The sequence below is a fragment of the Malus sylvestris genome, chromosome 16 (assembly GCF_916048215.2).
Source record: "Malus sylvestris chromosome 16, drMalSylv7.2, whole genome shotgun sequence".
Lineage (NCBI taxonomy): Eukaryota > Viridiplantae > Streptophyta > Magnoliopsida > Rosales > Rosaceae > Malus > Malus sylvestris.
The window spans coordinates 2856475-2877960 of NC_062275.1; the positions used below are offsets into that span (position 1 = coordinate 2856475).

Here is a 21486-nt window from a genome sequence, read left to right on the forward strand (position 1 = left end):
TCGGGTGAATCGAACTTGATACCAAACGATGTTAAAATAACCATCCATGGACACAAATTATTGTTGATATATACGAGAAATGCTACGTAGGCTCTTTCATAAGTAAGACTCTCTATGGACTCTCAACCACCTCATGTTTTTAGCACAATTATCGTGCCAATATTATAAAAATTGCGTCAAAAAGATAAAGTGACGAAGAGTCCTACTTTGAGAGATTATCCTTATCATTTCTTTATATTTACACATTTTGACCACTAAAGAGTATGATCTGGTATAAACTTCTCTTCTTAATAGTTTTAATTATCACATTTTAACCCTTTTGTTTTTTAACAAATCAACATTAAACTACTCCAATTTATGAGTACTTGAACTCGAATGCAAGTGAAGGAGCACATCCCGTTTTAACCAGTACTTCTCTGTTTAGTATAGATGCATTTTTGCTCACCAGTCTCTCAAGTGATTGTAATGCTCGCCACCATATTTATCATCATTAGATGAGTTTAATTTTAAGTTTTGTATTTACCCACTTCACAGTTCTCAAAATTTAAATTAATCTAACAGTAATAAATAAAATGATGAATATCACCTTTATTTGAGGATGGTGAGTAAAAATATTTCCATTTAGTATAGAGACGAGGTTCATTCCACGCTTTTACGAAGAATTATAAAAATGTGAAGAATATCAAGAGAAAACTGACTTTGGGCCGAATATTGCTGGTTTTTAATAACTTTGGGCCGAAGACAGGCAGGGATTGATGGGGACTTGAGTTGAACGCGGCTTTTATTTTACAAAGCCCACGACCTTGAGACTTGAAGCTTTAAGATCACCTAACTTTACGTGCTTTCAATCTCGGGCCCTGCGGGTTCATGTGAAGCCCAAAACATCTCATAGAAGTAGGCCCGTATTTGGGAGATCCTAACGAATACCGACACGAGATGACAGAATATTCTTATGAGGTACACTAATCGACAACCCTGTCCCAAATCATGATGACATAGAGCTGGTTAACCCCATCACTGTTATTAATAAACACAACGACATTTTATATTAAGGAAAGAAAGTGTTCAGTTAAGTCACATAATGATCAGTATAATTTGGTATCGAATTTGACATTCACAAGATTCGAATTTAAAACCTTTTACTTCTCAACAAAAAGGAATACTATCAGACCGTAGCAATGAGTAACATTAATAAACATTATTTATCATTTCATTGTATAAAGTTTTCCATTGTAATTTCCCAAGAAAATATTATACTCAATCATGCATTAAAATAAAATAAAGAAGCACGGCCGAGTAGTAGACATGTTTACAAGTGGGGCCGTGTTATAGGTCAGCCTCGATCTTTTTAATTAAATAAGATTCTCTAAAGGCATTTTATATTAGCACTTCACAAAATGTTGAATGTACTTCACATTAAAATTTAATATTAATAACTTATTTACCCTAATATGCAATTACAATTTTGACCTTATTAGGTTTAAAAAAAATAAAAAATTTATAAATACACCCCAAATCACTTTTAACGTATTATTTATCTATTTCAACTATCAAAACCTCTCACAACCTCCATTGTTGAATAAAACCCTAAGCAATGAAACTACAAACATGTTGATTGAGAAAAATTATTTTTGACCGGAACGTGAAATCAGTGTTTCGAAAGCTTTACATGAGGTAAGACTTCGTATTTTTCTTTGTTTTAGTGATTTCGACGACATCGATAATTATTTAATCTCACTCAATCTAATAATTCAAGAATTAGCACTTATGAATCTCATAATTCAAAAACCATGGCATGCGAACTGATTGCAGATTGAGTCAATGACATTCATAAGGTGCTTTCTTGTAGGTCGACTTGGTTCGACCAAAATATGGACAAGAAAATGGAAACAACATAGTAGCTTTGAAATTATTATTATTTTTATTGAAAAACGTTCAAATGAATCTAAACATTTTTTTTCAAGTCATTCAATTTGAAATCATTCGGCAAACTAACGTTCAGATGATTTGAAATCATTCGGCAAAATTAAAAATGAGTGTTACAATATTTGAGAAATGTAGGGGTGTATGTAGAAAATGTAAGTTGTATATTAAGAATGTAGGGTGTGAGGGTATTATGGGGAAAGAAGTATGGTGTATTAAGATAATTTTTAATTGAAAAAGTAAATGTGGGGTGTATTAAGTATGTGAGGTTTATTCAACAACTTGTGGAGTGCTAATATAATTAGCCTTCTCTAAAAATTGATGCATTTTATAAATTATTTGTCATCTTACAGTAAAGTCAATTTTCGTATAAATATTATAATAAAATATAAGGTGATATAAAATTTTTGAAGAGTTTCACTCTTATAAGACTATAATTCGGACGGATTAACCTTTTCGATTGGAGATCATTTGTTGACTTTTCTCTTGGCCCTCCATGTTGCCCCGGAATTTGGCGCCAATTCATGGCCCTACCAAACAAATCATGGGAATAGAAGGTTTGCATCTGAAGGAGGCAACGGCTGAGATTCGCTCTTGCATAAATTGAAAGTAAAATATCCGCATGCTTCTCCCGCCTATTGGATGCGGACCAAATTTTTAAGGGCCGGCTTAGCTGTATTTTGGAGCAATTTCCGATGGCCCTACCTCGCCCAATTGCTTTTATGCTCGTCCTTATCTGAATTTTTTAATATTTATTTGATTTCTTGATTTTATATTATTTTTCGCAACTGTATTGTGGCCTATAGATTTAACGCTTATAGATAAATGTAGACAGAGTGTATACTTTGAATTTGAATTTGATGTATTTTAATAATTATTCATATGACTCATGACAAGTGGTTCAGAAAAAAGTGCGAACAACTTTTTTAAAGAAAAAAATGAAATGTTTTGAGTTCGAAACTTCGTAAGTTATGAATCTGTTTAATTGTGATTATAAATATGATGCAATTTATAACTAGCTTCTTTCGAGCCTGAAAGATGTAGATAATCGTCGTTCACCACTTATTGTCCTTCTTTTTCAATAAAAAGAAAAGAAAAATGTTTACTTAGATCAAAACTCAATTGATAAGTGAAATTAAAAAGATTAAGCCTAATAACTTGTAAGTGTGTCATTGCAAATAAAAAATAAATATCAAGTTCGATTTTTCACCTTAGACATTTCGACGTGTATACATAAATGTAGTAAGAGTGTACACTTTGAATTCGATATAGCTAATAGAGTATGATTATTTTATTCAACTTAATAATCTCTGGTTTAATCATATCAAAACTCAATTAATTAGCGAAATTTCAAAGATTAAATCTAATAATTTCATAAGTGTGTCATTACTTGCTAATTAATAAGAGTAAATTGTAGCAATGATTCTTTAACTTTAACTCAATTAAAGCAATGATTCATCAACTAAAAATTCATTACCATTAGTCAAAATGTGCAATTATGGTCCCTAAACTAAAAATCTATTACCATTAGTCCATCAACTTTAATCAAACTAGAAAAATGGTCCCTTAATTTTATTCCAATTGAAGCAATGATCCCTCAACCTTAATCTAATTGTAGCAATGGTCCTTCCAACATAACTTATTCGGACAAAATTCTGACGAAGTTGACGAACATAACCATGACTACATGTTTTGATGAGTTGAGGGATCCCAATTGTAGTAATGGTCATTCCAACATAACTTATTTTGACAAAATTCTAACGAAGTTGACGAAAAAGATTATAACTACACATTTTGATGAGTTGAAAGATCATTACTCTAATTTAATTAAAGTTGAGAAACCATTATTATAATTTACTCAATCAATAAATACAAATACATATCACGATCGATTTTCATCCCGTCGACAGCTGGCACCCAAACTGAGCGAGTCTTCCTTTTACACACCGCGTATTGCGGGCGCCACACTCTCTCTCCCTCTCTTCAACTTGTTCCTTGTCCTGTTGTCAAATGTCCAATTCCAACATGTGATCGATACCACCACAAAGCAGTTTTCAAACTTTTCCAGGGGCATTTACGGAATTTCGTAATCCCATAGGTACGCTCGCAGCATCCTGCAACTTTCCTGCGGGTCATGCTCGTGGACGAAATCTCAGCCGTCCATCTCAATACAATGCACCGCAATCTCGAAACCCTAGCTTCCCTCCCCTCCCCTCTTGAGTAATAAATTTCACATTTGTTCTTCAAACCCTTCTTCCATTCTACTTACAGAGAGAGAAACAGAGAGAGAAACAGAGTGCCTCTGGTTCGTGGGTTTGGAATTGGATATCTTGCTCGTCCTCCTCGATTAGGGTTTTGTGGGCAATCAATTCAGAGCCAGAGCTCCGTCCTTTTCAATCAATTAGGGGTTTAAATTGTCGAGCTTTGAGCGGATGGGGATATTGGTGGCGGAGGCGGCAGCGGCAGAGGCACCGTTTCGTTTCCTGAGATGGAATGAGGTGTTTGTGTCGAGCGACAAGGGGCGGAGGGAGGTCCATTACTATCTGAAACGGAGCGACGGCAGCTCAGATCTGGCGGTGGTGGGCAAAGAGAAGAGCTTGCGGCACATGTCCTATCACTATGCGCACCGAATCCGTTCGTTGTTCTCCATGTCTTCGCTCGTTAAGCTCAAGTCTCGCAGAGAGGTCATTGATTGGCTCGATTCCGTCGTTGCAGGTAAATTTCGTACCTTTCGTTCAATTTCTCAATGAATTTCGTCACCTCTCTCTTTCTTTTTTGTTCTCGTTTGTTTTCGGGGATTTGGAGGTTTTCAGTTTTCCTTGTTGGGAAAATTGAAATCTTTTTGCTATTTCTATTCAATGGGTTCGTGTGCCTTTGTTGAAGATCTGGTTGGTTTTGGATGGTTTTGTTGGAGATGGGCATAGATTTTCTGGGTTTCCTGTACTTTTGTTGTCGATTTATTCATCAAGTAGGGTTCTTTCCCAATTTAAAAAACCGTTCTCTTGCGGGCTGTGTGTTTCTTGTGAAGTGTTTATTTTTGCTCAGAATTTTGCTCGGTGTATTGGATCTTCCTCACCGGTTTTGCAACGGGTATATCGAAGTTTTGTTGAAACCAAAGTTTCTCTGGTTGATAGGGCGGACTGTTCTAAGGTTCACCTACCGGCCTATACAAAGCTTTCACTACTTATGAGACGAGGATTTTGGAATAATCTCGGCTTCACCGACAGGCCTATACAAATCTTTTCCTTTTGATAAAGTTTCAACCTTTGTATTGAGACAAAGGTTTTGCATTTGTCTCATAATTGCTAGAGCTCTTGTTCTTCAAATTGAATTGTAGTTCCTTTCTCTAACTCGGTATAATTCTTGTTGATCCATTCGGCATGAAGAAAAACCTTCTCGTACTTTAGTCTTGTCATTCTTTTTCCTTCTGGGATCCTCCTTTCCTCTCTGCTGTGTTTAAAACTTGGAACACCTTAGAGACTTTTGTCTTGTTCTTTGCAACCCTTGTTTATCAAGCTGCATAGGGATTTTTGTTATTCACTAATGAAGGATCTTATAGTTTTATGCGCGTGTTCTTAATTTGAACATTGGTGTCTTACTCTGTTCTTTCAACCTTGACCATGTTATGTTCTTCATGGTATTGTTGGTCTTCTTGTTTTTATGAACTGACTATGATTTGGGCTGCAGGATTTTTAATTAAATTGTAAAGAGCTGGTTGAGAGCATCAGATCCTTATGCCCTAAAAAACTCTAGGTCAAGACCTTTCATGGCCAAATCTACAATATTTTTTGTTCCCTAATGATCTTTTGCTATCTTTGATGGTTTATATCTTCATATTTTTTTGTCTCTGTTTAATCCACCTGTCTGCTATGGATACTTGTCCATGCCCATTTTATCTGCTTGTTTCAGTTACACAATTATTTCTGTTAGTAGTCGTTTGCTTTTTTTCTGTTTGGTTTTCCTGTCTGTCTGAATTATCTTATAATTTTTACTGTTGTTCCATGGTAAATGTCATATGTTAATTTGTTTGTTTTGTGATTCTGTCAGATACATCATTTCTCAAATCACCCGATTTGGGTGAAAGCGTGTCAGATGGTAAAGATGCTTGCAAGTTGGGGATTGAAATCTTTAAGGTAAGAAGGATTAGACTTGTGACTCTTTATATACTTCCCCCTGCCTGTTTTATGCTTCATACATTTTCATTTCAGTCATCGCTTATATTCATTCTCTATCTTTCTCTTAGGATACTGTATTGCGGAAGTTAGGCAAGCATACCACTGAATTTATGTGGTTAGGCTCTCCTTGGACATGCAGGAAAAAACGAAGGCATTATCAATCATTTAGCCGGAATGGCGTTGTAGTTTCAGTAAGTTCTATTGTTTTTTTTTTTCATTTACTTCTTGTTTCACGGACATCTTACCGTCAGTAATGTGTTTCGTGTTCGAAAATATTTTCGTTTAACTCATTGTTCTGTTCCCCTCTTTCCAAATGCTTTCAGGTTCATGATTTTGTATTTGTTTTAGCAGAGGAAGATAAACGTCTTGTTGCATACTTAGAAGATATGTACGAGGATTCTAGGGGCAACAAGATGGTTGTGGTGCGGTGGTTTCACAAAGTTGATGAGGTTGGTATAGTTTTGCCTCACAATTTTAATGACAGGGAGATTTTCTTTTCTCTTTGTCTTCAAGATCTCAGTATTGAATGCATAGATGGATTGGCTACTGTACTCAGCCCCCAGCATTTTGAGAAATTCAAGAGAGAGGCAACACAAACTCTTTTGAAACCCTTCGTATGCCAGAAGCAATTTGAAAATGACGATGTCCAGCCCTTTGACATTACTCAAGTTCAAGGTTATTGGAAACAGGAGATACTTAGATACATGCACACACTTGCTCCTTCGAAGGCTCATGGAAGTTCTCAACAGCCAGATGAAGGGTTGGAAGCGGAAGAAAATGATGGTGCCAATGGTATCAGACCTAAAAAGAGGCATCATTCTTCACAAAATGATGACATCCGCTTGGAATTCCGTGACTGGAAAGAGTTTCCGGATGCTGTACGTGATAATGTGGAGAATCTAAGTCAACATGAGACTGATTGCAGAAGTAAAAGCAAATCCTTCTGCCTTGGAAGAGGAGGTTCTTCTGTTTTACCTCATAAAGAGGTGAATAAAAACCCGCAACAGCATTTAGTAGTTGGTTCCCAGGTTGAAGTCCTCTCACAGGACAGTGGCATTAGAGGGTGTTGGTTCAAAGCTTTGATTATCAAAAGGTACAGAGATAAAGTGAAGGTGCAATATCAAGATATTCAGGATGCAGCTGATGCTAAAAAACTTGAGGTATGCTTTTGCTGTCATCTATATCATTTTTTTTTTGTTCATTATTTTTTTTGCACACCTGTTTTTAACCTGTAGATTACTTGAACTTTGTGGTTTCCATGTTGTAGGAATGGATTTTGGCTTCTAGGCTTGCAGCTTCTGATCAATTGGGTCTTCGTACTTTTGGTAGGCCAATTGTTCGGCCATCTCCACCGTCTACCAAATGCAGAGTTTCATGGGCTGTTGATGTTGGGACTGTTGTGGATGTCTGGTGGAACGATGGATGGTGGGAAGGGATTGTAGTTCAGAAGGAACCTGATGACAGACTGCATGTGTATTTCCCAGGTTTGTCCATTTTTCTCGTTTTTTAAATCTAATAGCAACAACGAAGTTTAAGAGAATCCAACTGATAATAGTTTTCCTTTTCTCGTTTGTGTTGCTGTTTATTTGCTTCAATATCTGAATTTACTTGCTCTGTGTGCAGGAGAAAAGCGGGTGTTGATTGTTGGTCATGGTGAATTAAGACATTCTCAAGAGTGGTTGGGAATAGGATGGGCTCAGATTAAGGACAGGCCAGAACTTGTGAGCTCAATATCATGTGATTTAGAAACAAAGCAAGTTGTCGGAAAGAGTTCAGATTGCTTGCCAGTGCAATCTGCAGTGTGTGACAGCGAACCCTTGAAGAAAGAAGAAACCGGATGTAATAATTCTGTTCCGCTCGCTGAAAGTGATAAAGATGGAAAGGTTAAAGAACTGGGCAAGGTTCCAGATCTTTTGAAGGATGATCTACTTGCCCAGCTGAAGTGGAAGTCCTCGAGGAAGAGAAGACGTGGTAACGGCAGCTCTGTCCAGAAGCTCCACTGCATTGTTTCTGATGGCAAAAACGCCCGTCGCCTTGTGGGGTCCGGTGCTTGCGAAAGTTTTATGATTTCATCATCTCTGAAAGTAGACCGAGAGAACTGCAAATATTTAGGGGATTCACTTTTCAGTTCTTCTGTTGCGCCTCCGCTAACAAGTTTAGTGATGTAGGTTTTTTCTTTCGTCATCCACAAAGTATATATTATATCGCGGTGCATCTTTTTGATGCCGCTTTTTTTTAGGCCCCTTCCTAGCTCGGTCGGTAGAATGTCTTCTCTTGAGAAATGTTTCGTTTGAGAAGCCATGGCATGGCATCCCAGTCTCTCTCTCCGTGTACGTATATATACTATCTGTTCAAATGCAGCAAATAGCCTGACGGGGCCTTGTGCCGCTGCAAAAATGTCAGCAGAAATTTTGGGCGCAGGGTAGAGATGTAGAAATAACCTTCTTCTTTTTTGGAGCTTTTTGCGTGCTCGCATTTTGTATAACGTATTTTTGGTTTAATAAATTTTTAACCCATCACTTGCATAAATGTTTGAGGTGGTTCCCCTTGGAACCCATTTTGGGAAGGGGATCCTTTCCGGATCCCGTCCATCAAATCCTACCCATCAACTAATTCAAGGATAACTTTTAAAGTGGGCTTTTGTTTTTAGCCGTTGAATCAAATTTCAAGTTCTTGGATTAGTTGACGAGGAGGATTTGGTGGAAGGGATTCAGAGTGGTCCCTTTCCCCCATTTTGTAGTTTATACTTTCTTTGTTTTTTAATGAGGGAGACTTCTCTGCACCCTCTTGGACGCCATCGTTGTGTTCGGAAGGAATAATATTACACATGACATTGTGTCGGAGGAGAAAATTAGTAACACGAAAGGTTGGTGTGCGCCCATTTTTATCCCCACAACCACAATTGCCACACTGTTGATGCCACAGCCGTCCTTTTCACCATTGTTATTTTTTGCACCCAACCACCTCAACCACTATTGGCACTATCACCATATCCCCACCATTACTGCTACAAAAAGCACCACCGTTGCCGCCGCCACCACCACTCTCTCGTGCTACCACCGTCGCCATCAACACCTCATTACTATGTTTTTGTAATTATACAACTTTTATAAATTTAACAGACACTTCTTTCATACCCACAATACTTAAAAAAAAAATTACCATTTATCAAACGCTCAACTGCTCTATTGAGACGCTCCGATCCTAAAATCAAAGCGTGCTGGCCGTCACGAGTAAATTTTAGTGTGAAACACACATATTCGGAGCATGCTAGATGAATATTATTGCTAGTATTTGGTTTTTATTTCTTCGTATTGCTCTTATCTATTGCTTCCGCGTCGCACTTTTGGTTACGTCACGCCCACATGACGGCCAGCACGCCTTGATTTTAGGATCGGGGCGTGTCATCTATTTTATAACTGATTATTTTTAAAATACAGTAAAAACATTTTTTTTTTAAAAGCATAACAATTTCAAGTCATGCGTTGTGAATTAAAAAAAAAAAAAGGAATATGTTGTCTTTCCTTTTGTCAGTACCGTTAGCCGTTTGCCATTGTGATTGACCAAATTCCCTCTCTTACTTTTGACTCTGTTGGTTGAGTTGCTTTATTTGACTTGGTCGCTCTTAAACACAACAGCTATATACAATTATACACAAACAGCTATATACAATCATACAGATGTATGGATCCTAGGTTCCATGTACCGTTGCAGATCCCTATCCAATCAACCTTTTTTTCCTTTCTTTCCAGAAGTTTTGAAGATTGATTGTATGGAATGGAAGTGATGGGATCCTATGAAATAACAGAGCGGTAGGATTAGGCAGAGCCCACGAAAACGACGACCAACCTGCATAGTTTAATACATAAACGGCTCTAAAATACAGCTGTATCGCAATCAGTGTTTCCCTACGACATCAATGTCATATGTAGGAATGATGTCGTATAAGTGTGGAGAAGGAAAAACTAGTGCTCTTGTGGGGCAAAAGTAAAGTAAATAAAAAGACACCTTTGTGTTGCTGCTGTTGCTGCTTTAACAAGTTTTAATTTATCTGCGTTTCCCCTTCTTTCTAATTCTACCAACTCGTATGAAGAACTCCATTGCCTCAGAAAAGTAGTCAGTCAGTATTACTATTCAGTCGTGCAGGGGGAGCCGCTGCTCGATCGTTGTCTACTTTTTCACCTTCTCGTTTCGACAAGGAATGTCTAATTGCTGTGTTTGAGTAGTGAGATCATGGCCTGCGGTGGTGCTGACCTTCATCGTGGCTTAACCAGGAGCTCCCTGCAGGATTCGGAATACTCGTCATGAAGTCTCGATCGCTTTCTCCCGGAACCAGTCTTGCCTCTGCTGAATCCTTGTCCATGCCTCTGGTTTGTTCCCTCTCTGCCTCTCTATCTCATTGATTTATTCACTTACATTTTGGTCTTGTTTTGATTACTTATTTGCGTATTTATGGTTGAAAACAGTTGCAGGAAGTCGTTCTCTCAGCTGACATAAGTTGTAGCGATTGCCAAAAGAGACTTTCCGAGATGATGTCAAAAATGGGTGGTAAGTTTCCTCATCCTCTTTCGTTAAGATGATTTGGAACCGTCACGGCAAATTGGAATATGAATTTTTTTAATTTACTTTTACTTTGTTGGTAATAAAATAAAGCACCTTTAGGATTTTTACCTGCACTGTTTACGCAACAAAATGGACGTCTTGCACGTGGAATATTTGTTGCATAAACAGTGCAAAACTTGATATAACTTTACCAATTTTCGTAAGATCGCAAAAAATACGACTACAAGAAGTATATACGGAGTTGAATGTTTATGCCACAGAAACACATGGACATACACCAACCCCCACTTGATGTGAAACATGTATCGTACAATGTCTAAGTGCTTTTTTTGGTGGTTGAAAGCTATGAACTTTAGCTGCGGCAGCGAGTAGGTAACTTTAATTCAGAGCTACCGAATGTCCTTTTGGCCAGTTGTTTATGCTATTAGCATAATCCATACCAGTTGTATATGATTGTCAGCCAGTCATGTTTTGGGGCGTCCTAATTGGACCACCTCTGCAACTGCATGTGCTTCCATGGACGTTTCTGATTATTTCATCTACTTTTGCAACTTGGGGTCTTTGATTAATTCCCATAATCCAAATTACGATCTCTTAAACCATAACACTAATTTCTTTCATTAGCAGAGATAGAATCTGTTGTGGTGAATGCGTCGGAGAAGAGGGTGACGCTCGTATGCAGATATCCCGGTGCAGCCAAAGTTCCATCCACTCGGCTAGTCGCTGCAGTGAACAAAAACCCTCTGAAAAAAATTTCATTGATTCGAAGGATGCTATTCCAAACCAAATAAGTCCAACACAAGTGTTCCTCATTCCTTGAACAATTGAATTCGACGTGTATTTTAGTTTTTTCTCGCTGATTAATCGGTGATATGTACATAATTAAGTCCGTTGTTCGATTCCACGGTGTTTTGGGACTCGATTTTCTGTAACATAAACCTTTGAGTTGAAGAAAAGTGATGCTTGACCTTGCCATAATGTCAGGAAACAGGCAAAAGCTTTAGGGAGAATTGTAAGGAACAAAAATGCTTCTTTCTTAACTTGGAACATAATCAGATCCCAAAAGTAGAGAATATCAGTTGGCTCACAAGCCACATTTTTCAAAGATTCCACAAGCACTTTTTTTCCATCAACTTTTTTCTCCCCAAAATAATCAAAACAACAAAATGTTATCTCCGGTTCTGACAATTCCAACTTCATGGCAAGAAAGGCAAGTTCTTGTCTTTCACTTTCTCAACAGTTTAAAATTTCAATTTTCTGAAAAAAATCTGAGATTCTGACGAGGCTATACGCCTTTGTTTTGTGCATGAATTGCAGTATTGTTGCATGGTGATGAGGCTCAATATTGACTGCGATGCATGCCGCAGAAAAGTAAGAAGGATCCTCCTAAATATGAAAGGTAAGATATCCGTAGAAGTGGGCATGAACGTCCTTAAATTAGAGTAGTTTCAAACATCGTCTTGTAAAAAACAAGGATACGTTTAAACGTTCTAATTTGTTCGAAACCTAATAATCTGATTTTTTGATTTGGTGTTGAAGTAATAGAGACACATTTGGTTGAGAAGCAGCAGTGCAAGGTGAGCGTGTGTGGGAGGTTTGTACCAGCAGATGTTGCCATAAAGTTGGGGAAAAAGATGAACCGAAGAGTTGAAGTTATGGAAATCCAAGAGTCAGATGGCAGCAACGAACAAATGGAGCAAAGGGCTATGATTACTACCAGTAGACCACACCAATTATATTGCTACTAGTAATTGGCAACAATTCAAATGTCCTTTTTTTTCATTACTTGTTTAGAATGTCAATGCTCCAATAAAACCTCTTGTGAGGGAAATTGTTCATTGTGCTGAAAACACTGTTCGGTACACAAAGTATTATAATATAATTGGTACTGGAAAAAAACTTATTATAACACTTGATGTACTGCATAGTATCTGGGCACACTGAAAAATTTATGCAAATGCAAAAGGGTAATACGAGGGAAACTAAATTTGCAAACTAAATAATGTGTCACTAATAGAAATGAACACATTTATCACAGCTTAAGTAATAAATCAATCATCAACTTCTATGTCTTTTAGTTTTCCAATTTTGTCTGTAAATTTAATTTTCCTAGTATTACCCAATGCAAAACGAAACACTTTTTTTTGGGTAAATATAGGCCCAAAAATCTAAAGTATCGGCCCAATAAATAGATCAAAAAGTAATAGAAGACCATCAAACGCAAATCTCAAATATCGGCCCAATACATGCCACATTCAAAATCTCAAATCTCAAAATATTTGTAATTTCGTTAAAAAAATCTCATAAATAAAACCAAATCTCTCGCTCGCTCACATAATTCCGACTCTCACAAAACCCCCAAAATCCGAAAACGACAGAAAACTCAACCCCTAACCCTAGATTTCCCGATGACCAGCGACGCCCAGGACTCGCATCGCAAGCACCGCGGTGCCTCTTCCGATGACGAAGAGGCCGTCGAGAAGTCGTCCAAGCGCCACAAGCACCGCCACCACCGCCGCCACCATCGTCACCGTCACGGCAGCAAAAAGCGCGAAGAGGAGACCAAGGCCGTCGTCGACGATGTCGAAGCTCCTCCACCGCCGCCTGTTGAGTTATATGATTCCGGTGTCAATGGTTCTATGCCGGTTGAAGACGTGGAGGAAGGCGAAATTCTCGACGAGGAGGGTGTCGGTGGTCGCGATGATGGGGTTTCCAATGCGGAGTCTGGTGAAATTGAGACTCCTGGAGTTGGCGATCATTCTAATAAGCGGAATCTGGTGTGTTCTGATTTCTCATTGATTGTGCCTTTGGTTGCTGAAAGTGTTTTTTTTTTTTTTTTGGAAAATTGGATAATTTCCCTGCTGCTTGCTCGTTTTCATGAAATTTATAATTGATCAGGTTTCAAATTTAAATGGGTTTCTTTTCTTTTCAGTTCCAAAATTCTGTTAGTTGAAAATCTCAGAAATTTTGATATTTTAACTGTTGTTTCAGTGACCAAAAGATTTTTACATTTCTTTTTCAACTGTGTGATGAAATTTGTTTGGTGAGAGCTTGTTCAAGTGGCTGAGTCATAGCCATTGTTTCATACATATATAAGAACCCGCTCTTGCACTAGCCGAACATGAATCAATTGCAAATGAAGTTTCCTAGGCGTTTCAATCAATGAAGGCTGATGGCTTACTTTAATTTGTAAGAGTTGGTTACATTTCATATTAAGTTATTAACGAACTTTTTTTTTTCCTCAGATAAGTGTTAATTACTGCAATTTATGCACTTACTTTTTTTTCTTGGTGTTTTTTGGCAGAGAGACAATAACATCAATAAAAATACAAAGACTGTGGGACACCTGCATGATGATGATGATGATGATGATGATGATGCCCGCGGTCGTGTTGGTGGCAAGTCTCGGAATGAGGCTGGTTTGCCTAGAGATTCTAGGCGACACAGGGAGTCTGGGTCTCCTTCTAGAGGAAGTGATAAGAGAAAGAATTACTTTGATGATGAAAAAGTGTATGAAGATGGAAGTAAATCAGCTAATCGGAAAAAGTTATCCTCTGGAAGTAGTGGGGACAAGTACAATACCTTGGTGCGTTCACCATCTTGTGATAGGCGCGGTGACGAGCTACATGGTAGGGGCAGATCAAGGTCGTATGATCGTTTGAGGGAGAGATCTCGTTCCCGCAGTATAATAGAAGAAGAGTCTCTTTCGAAGAGGAGACATTATCATGAACGGGACACCTCTGTGTATGTTGAGAAAAGCAAGGCTGTGCACGGCTCTGATGATGAAGGATTGACTCCTGGTATTGACAGTGTTGATCTGAGGAGGGATGATGAAAGGGAACACAATATTAGTTATAGCAGATACTCTGGATTAGGCCATAGTCGAGAAAGAGAGAGAAGTAGGGAGAGGGAGGTGGGTCAGGAGCAGAGAAGGGAGAAAGATCAAGAAAGAATCAGGGACAATGAACGGAGAAGGGAGAAAGAAAGAGAAAGGAGTAGTGACAGGGATTTGGTTAGGGATAGGAAAAGGGGAATAGGACGAGAGCATAGCAGGGAAAGAGTGATTTATATGGAAAGGAGAAGGGAAGAGCGACATAGGAGCAGGGACATTGAGAATAGGGACAGGAATAGGGATGATAGTAATAGGAGCAGGGACAGGGTCAAGGATGATAGGGACAGAAACATGGAGAGGGGCCGAGATAGGGCCAAAGATACAGACCGAAAATGGGAGAGGCAAGATGATAGAGACAGGGATAGGGGTCGAGATATGGAGAGGGAGAAATATGAGCATCATGAGGATATCTATGGAAACCGAGATAGGCATAAATCTGCTCGATCAAGGCACAATGGAAAAGGATACGACCAGGACCGAAGAAGTAAAACTGATCCAGCAAAGGTACAGAGTCCAAAGAATTATTCTGTCGAAGGGGATGAAGACATGTTAGAAAGGTAGTTGCTTGTTTTAAACACCAACCCCCGCCCCACCTCCCTTCTTCTCCCTCCCCTTCCCATTTGTTTACCTTTAGATGCATATATTCCCTTTTTTTTGTAGAGATGAAGATGAAGAAGAAAGCATTCAAGTTGCTGGCCAGGAAGAGGATGATGTGGATAGAATCAAGGAAGAGTCTCGAAGAATAAAACAAGCCATCTTAGAAAAATATAAAAGTCAGCAGTCACAGCAAACAAAAGAGTTGCGTCTACAAGAACAAACTGAGTCACAGTTGCAAAAGCAATTTGAGCCTCAGCCTCTGGAGCAATCAGTGGATAAAGGTTCTGCAGATCATCTGGAGCAATCAGCAGCTTCTGTCAAACCTGGTCTAGAAACTGATGATGGAAGGAGTGATGGGGATGTGTCTGTTGCTGCATTTTCTGTTTCACCTCAGCAGAATGGTGCTGATACTTCTAGAATGCCTTCTGGTGCCACGGGGCTTGGAGAGGGTACTCCAGAGGTCAGTCCACTCTTTCTGAAATTCATATTATCCATACTTTTTATGATAATATTTTTTTAATTATTAAACGTAGATTCATTTGTTGTTGAAACCCTTAGTTTTGACATTTTACGAACAAACCTGCCGTGCAGGGTTTAGAATTTAACTGATTTATGTAAATTTTATTTTTATTTTCAACTTATGCAGAGTGAAGGAGCTGTTGCCGTTGATGATATCTTTGGTGAGACCCCAGTTGGAGTTCAAAAATTGGTGAGTTTCAATGTCATGCATATGTTATTTTCCCATGCAGTGCAACTTTGTGCATGCAATTATGGCGTGGATTAGAAATTGATAAAAGGTTCAGTAAATTTAAGTCTAATCTTATATCCTGCATAACATGCATTTAGTTGAGCTGGTATTAGTTTGGTTTAATGTGCACATGTTTTTGTTATGCATGGACAACAATGAGAAAGCATTGGCCTTTGTTCATGTTCCTTGTTACTCTGCGCTTTAGTTTACATGTTATCTATTTGTGATTGATTTTGTATTCATGACTGCAGTTTCTTTAATTTCATAGTTTTACACAGGCAATATCTGAATGACTTTTTTTTTCATTCTGTCTCATTCGAAAGATTATCTGGACTCTGGACTCTAGAATGATTATCAGTCATATAGCATACGGCTAGACATTAATCTTATGCACTATTTTGTGTGCAGGGAAAAGGAGATCGTGTACAAATTGAAAGGAGTGGTCTTCATGATAACTGGGATGATGCAGAAGGGTACTACAGTGAGTATATGACCAGTTCTTATATGTCTTTCAAAATTTTTGTTATTTCTTGCTAGGAATTTTCTCCACCTGTGATAGGCTTTTAATGGTCCCTTTCAATTAATAGTTGCATTACCATGCCTCCTTCCTTTCTTCATGCAGTGCTTTAATAAAATCTCGCATCTCCATATAGCCACTCATGTTCTCTCTTATTGCCCGAATTAGTTTCTGCCCTATTCCTCCTTGTTTATAGTTCTTGGTTGCATTTTGAAGTTATACAAAATACAATGCTGCGTTACTTGATTACCTAGGTTGATATTTCATCCAAGATATGTTTTATTTTCTTCCTACTGTCGTTTTACTTTTCTAATTTATTATGATGATCCTTTGAAGGTTACCGGTTTGGAGAATTACTTGATGCTCGATATGAAATCACTGCTGCTCATGGGAAGGGTGTCTTTTCGACAGTCGTCCGTGCAAAGAACCTTACAGTTGGTAATGGTGAACCTGAAGAAGTGGCAATTAAGATGATACGGAGCAATGACACTATGTAAGTGATTATGATACCACTTGCATTGCTATTGGCTTTGGTTTGCTATTACTCTTTTACCCATTTTATTGCTTCTTTTGTGTGAATAGGTTAAAGGCCGGTATGACTGAGTTGACCATATTGAAGAAATTAGCAGGTCACGATCCAGATAATAAGCGCCACTGTGTTCGTTTTCTGTCGAATTTCAAGTATCGAAATCATCTTTGTTTAGTGTTTGAATCCCTTCATATGAATCTTCGTGAGGTCTTAAAGAAGTTTGGGCGCAATATTGGTCTTAAGCTAACTGGCGTCAGAGAATATGCTAAGCAACTTTTTATTGCACTGAAGCATTTAAAGAACTGCGGTGTCCTTCATTGTGATATAAAGCCAGATAACATGCTGGTATGTGTTTGCTACTCTTTTTGATGATTGGATTGTATCTCAAACCATTTATGTTTCTCATAATAAATTTATGCTTCAGGTAAATGAGTCAAAAAATGTATTGAAGCTGTGTGATTTTGGTAATGCCATGTTCGCTGGAAAGAATGAAGTTACACCATACCTCGTCAGCCGCTTTTATCGTGCTCCTGAAATAAGTAAGTTTTCTTTTCTTTTTTATTAAGCTAATGTTAGTTTTTTCAAGTCATGGGAGGCATTAATTAGTATTTTAAATATATGTCTTGGTTGCAGTTCTTGGCTTGCCTTATGATCATCCACTGGATATCTGGTCAGTTGGTTGCTGTTTGTACGAACTTTATACAGGAAAAGTTCTTTTTCCCGGTGCTACAAACAATGATATGCTACGTCTACACATGGAACTGAAAGGCCCTTTCCCAAAGAAGATGCTTCGTAAGGCAAGTATTGGGTTTGACATTCGCCAAAATTTTCTGTTTATATATGAATATTTTCTAATATCTCATAACTGTTTTGCCCGTTCTATATCAATAAGGTATTCATTTTGCTAATATTTTTCTTGTCTTGGTTTTTGTACTTATAGGGAGCTTTTACACATCAACATTTTGATCAGGATCTGAACTTCCATGCTACAGAAGATGATCCTGTTACAAAGAAGGTAAGCATCTGTGGTCTGGCTTATTTCTGTCTATTTCTTGTCAATTATCAGAGTTTTGTGGTTTCCTGTCAAGCTTATGAGGATTAAATTCTGCTTGTGCAGGCAATCAATCGGGTGATTTTTAATATAAAGCTAAAAGATATTGGATCACTTATTACGGGTTCTGGTGAGAATGCAAAGATGCTAGCTGACTTTAAAGATCTTTTAGATAAAATGTTTGTATTGGATCCAGATAAGAGGTTGACAGTATCACAAGCTTTGAACCATCCATTCATCACTGGCAAGTGAACCCTGTTGCTGATTTTCTGACTACAGAATTCGCGCTAGATATTTGTACATTTTGATCTAATTCATACAGTTTCTAATAATTGGGCATTATCTCTCTTCTCTGTGATGGCCTGAGAGCTTTTGGCACAGTTTTGGCATGGTTGAAGTCAGAGGGGGTGATGTTTTGGTCAGGAGTACTCATCACTGGCGGGGGTTCTTTCACTTGTACTGTTTCTATCGTAAGACAACTAGCCAAAGGCGTCTTTTCCCCCTGTAATCATTTATGGTTGGCAAATGTGAAAATTAATTACTTCTGTTATAATTTTCCATCATGATTATATGTGTATTCTGAACTTGGTTTCTTCAATTCAATCTGTGGTACAACAGAAGATATATTTATCTTCAAGAGTTGTTTACAAAGCATATACTGCTCTCTTACTATATACTTCTATGTATTTATTTTCTTGGTTGCTTGTATTGAAGTTCATTCTTTAGTTTATGATTGGTAGGTTTGTTAAACATCCATTTTCATGTCCTTTATGTCAGCTGTAACTTTACACCCGCTGTACCTTAATTATTTGGTTCTGGGGATTCTAATTTAACTTTTCATTCAGGATATGTGATACTGCTATGAGGCAACCCTCCAGTGCTTAGATGCTTAAAAGGAACCCAGGAGAAGGTACCTTGGTTTTGCTTATTTGGAGAATATTGTGAGGGACTTGGAAATAGATGACTTTATGTTTCATGCTTTGTTTTTCTGTTCCTAGATGAAGCTACTGGGTTGACTTGGAAATCTATTTAATTTGAGTCTTAGTGTCGCTGCTCTAGATTAATTTGACGACTTCTTGTAGCTTCTTTCTCTTCTTTTCTTTCTGGTGTCTGCTATTTGGTCTGCGTTTGAAATTGTGAGGAGGGTTACTTTATTACTACTGTATTTGTTATCTGAATGTATTAATGCATGTACATGCACTCTGAAATGTGCATTGGTTCTTCTAAAACAGGGTTCAGTTGACGCGTTGTACCATGTCATGTTTGTTTTATTTGACGTCATACTAAATGCATGAAATTGTATTCAGACATCTGTTTTCCTTTCAGTCTTTGTATGTGCTTGAGAGCATTATATTTATTACTTATTTTTGTTTGTTCTACCTTTTAAATATCTGCATATCCTAATGAGATTGCATTGCATCTGATTCATGGTCATTCTGGAGGCACTTGCACAGGAGGCATGAGGCTGCTGTTTGATCTAGAACAAATTCAGAGTAAGTAATTTAGGTAATGAATTTGCTTCTTGTGTGCAATGTATTTCCTTACGATCTATAGTATTGACATTGTTGTTTATGTTTTTAGGGTATGCCCCCCATGCTTCTACTCCTGCGCCATCTGTACGTATATTCAAATCATAGTTTTTATTTATTTTGGTGTGCAGTTTTTGTGAAGCAAAATTTTACTTGTATTCCTATGGAAAATACTTTAGAAATATGGCTATAACGTGGATACTGGCTAAACAGTTTTGTTAAGACTTTAGGAACCTAAAGAAAACACAATTTAATTCCTATTGAAAAATTAAAACATTAACTAGCATAATTGGTCTCCCTTGAAACTGATGTACTTATGGATGTTGCTTAACCTTATTTGATTTCACGACATTGAACTGCACTTTCGAACACCTGGAAGGAATACAATGCCATGAAATCAAATAAGGTTAAGCCACATTGTTGGCCTGCACCTTCAGAGGTTGATTCTTGTTATTTGTCGGCTACTAAAAAATTATTACTTGTACCCTTGTGCGCCCGACTTCAGTTTCTCTTTACCATTTTCTTATGACTTGACAATTCTTTCGTTGTTCTTCATTATCGATGTTCTGGAAAGGAGTTGATAATGTCAAATAAGCTGTTTTGTTTATAATCAGTTTCAATAGAATATAGTGATAGAAGGCCTTGAAAGAAAGGAATGTATTGCCTTGGGATTGCTTCTATTATTGTTTGTAGCTGTTTTCATGTAATTAGTTCGGGTTTTGCTCTTGTTTTTCCGTTTGATGTTCACCGCCAGCAAGTTATTGTTATACAAGTTATGCTGATCTAATGACAGATATACTCGTATTTAACTCGAGATGTTATGCTAGCTACCCATTCAGCCGGGTTGATTTGTAATTTGAGATGAAAGTGTTAATAGTCGTATGTATTCTGCATATTTTCCCTCTAGTTTTATTGTTTATTTTCATCGTACTGAACTGTAACCGGGATCAACTTTCTTTGGTGTGCTACATAATTTACATTGACGATGCAAGGGTTGTAATCTTTCGGTTCCAGACATTTTGTAATACTTATGTTAACGCGTGTGGTATGGCAATCGGTGTTGATGTTATATATCCAATGAATGGTCTCTTGCAAAGATGGATTCGTTCCCAAATGTTTGATGCCGAAAGTTATGTGAGACTTTGCGGTTTGCATTTAAATTTCCACAGCTCGTTTTCGTGATCCTTCAATACTTTTGTAAATCGATGGTAACGTGTTACCGAAACCCCCCTTTTTTCCAGCAGTGGTGGTGAATGTCAATTGCGTGGCTTAGTGCTTTTGATAAGTCTACACTTGTAGACTAGCCGCCGGGTTCTTTTGGGGGGTTGGGGGACCAGTTCTCTTGCTTTCTTCCAATTTTTGGGTCATATGAGAAGCTTCATCTTCAAGAATCTTCAACTCCACAACCAATTCTCCAAATAAGTCACCTAGTCCACACTGAAGAGTGCTCACGACCACCACTATTCCTAGATGGGGAAATGTTGTTTCTATCTGGTTGGTTGGTTGGAAATATCGATTGGGACACCCCATTCTCCAAATTTCGACTGGAAATTTCGGTTTTGCTCCATCTCCCTAATAGAGGAGGGACTAGCGTATATTGACGGCTCCCAATTTTGTTAGAAAGATTGTACAAATAATGATACAAATATATGATAAATGTAGCATTACACAAGAAAAAAACACACTGAACAAAAATGTTATTCTTGCAATCTATTTGTATCATCTCGAGTAAAGATGAGATCATATGTATTGGTAAGCTCTACCTCTATTCAAGAGTTGATACAAATCATCTCTAATAGGGCCCGTTTACTCATGTGGGTTCTATCTCTATTAGAGAAATGTTACAAATGATGGTTTAAATAGATAGTATGGAAATGGATTATCTCCGGATCATTTTCACCTAATTCTTCTCATCAAACAACCCAGGCTCTTAAAATTTGATTCAATGGCTAAAAATTCTTA

At 37.8% G+C, this 21486-nt stretch overlaps 4 protein-coding genes across 12 annotated transcripts; all 4 read left to right on the top strand.

The window, feature by feature from the left end:
• The first annotated feature begins 4163 nt into the window (after positions 1-4163).
• Positions 4164-8617, top strand: LOC126607478 (uncharacterized). Of its 2 annotated transcripts, XM_050275074.1 has the most exons (7): positions 4490-4638; positions 5611-5676; positions 5971-6056; positions 6167-6289; positions 6422-7258; positions 7366-7582; positions 7722-8617. In XM_050275074.1, the coding sequence occupies exons 4-7, from the start codon at positions 6209-6211 to the stop codon at positions 8264-8266; spliced, it is 1680 nt and encodes a 559-aa protein (XP_050131031.1). In that variant the 5' UTR covers positions 4490-4638; positions 5611-5676; positions 5971-6056; positions 6167-6208; the 3' UTR covers positions 8267-8617. The 2 variants fall into 2 exon arrangements, with proteins under 2 accessions (XP_050131030.1, XP_050131031.1); XM_050275073.1 differs by lacking the exon at positions 5611-5676 and having other exon boundaries at positions 4164-4638.
• A 1219-nt stretch (positions 8618-9836) lies between these two features.
• On the top strand, positions 9837-11639 carry LOC126607479 (uncharacterized). 2 transcript variants are annotated; one of them, XM_050275075.1, is made up of 3 exons: positions 9837-10468; positions 10565-10646; positions 11286-11639. In XM_050275075.1, exons 1-3 carry the CDS (start codon positions 10403-10405, stop codon positions 11450-11452), a joined length of 315 nt encoding a protein of 104 aa, XP_050131032.1. In that variant the 5' UTR covers positions 9837-10402; the 3' UTR covers positions 11453-11639. The 2 variants fall into 2 exon arrangements, with proteins under 2 accessions (XP_050131032.1, XP_050131033.1); XM_050275076.1 differs by having other exon boundaries at positions 9876-10468; positions 11289-11639.
• Positions 11640-11735: 96 nt separating this feature from the next.
• On the top strand, positions 11736-12570 carry LOC126607480 (heavy metal-associated isoprenylated plant protein 25-like). The gene is made up of 3 exons (XM_050275077.1): positions 11736-11871; positions 11979-12060; positions 12201-12570. The coding sequence occupies exons 1-3, from the start codon at positions 11860-11862 to the stop codon at positions 12407-12409; spliced, it is 303 nt and encodes a 100-aa protein (XP_050131034.1). The 5' UTR covers positions 11736-11859; the 3' UTR covers positions 12410-12570.
• A 403-nt stretch (positions 12571-12973) lies between these two features.
• Positions 12974-20602, top strand: LOC126607184 (uncharacterized). 7 transcript variants are annotated; one of them, XM_050274679.1, is made up of 15 exons: positions 12974-13438; positions 13966-15110; positions 15214-15610; positions 15797-15859; positions 16307-16379; positions 16752-16908; positions 16998-17289; positions 17369-17483; positions 17578-17745; positions 17889-17959; positions 18062-18239; positions 18377-18499; positions 18841-18905; positions 19438-19488; positions 19577-20602. In XM_050274679.1, coding segments are annotated over exons 1-13 (3153 nt in total). In that variant the 5' UTR covers positions 12974-13069; the 3' UTR covers positions 18843-18905; positions 19438-19488; positions 19577-20602. The 7 variants fall into 7 exon arrangements, with proteins under 7 accessions (XP_050130636.1, XP_050130637.1, XP_050130639.1 ...); XM_050274680.1 differs by having other exon boundaries at positions 19450-19488; XM_050274682.1 differs by having other exon boundaries at positions 18377-18465.
• The last annotated feature ends 884 nt before the right edge of the window (positions 20603-21486 follow it).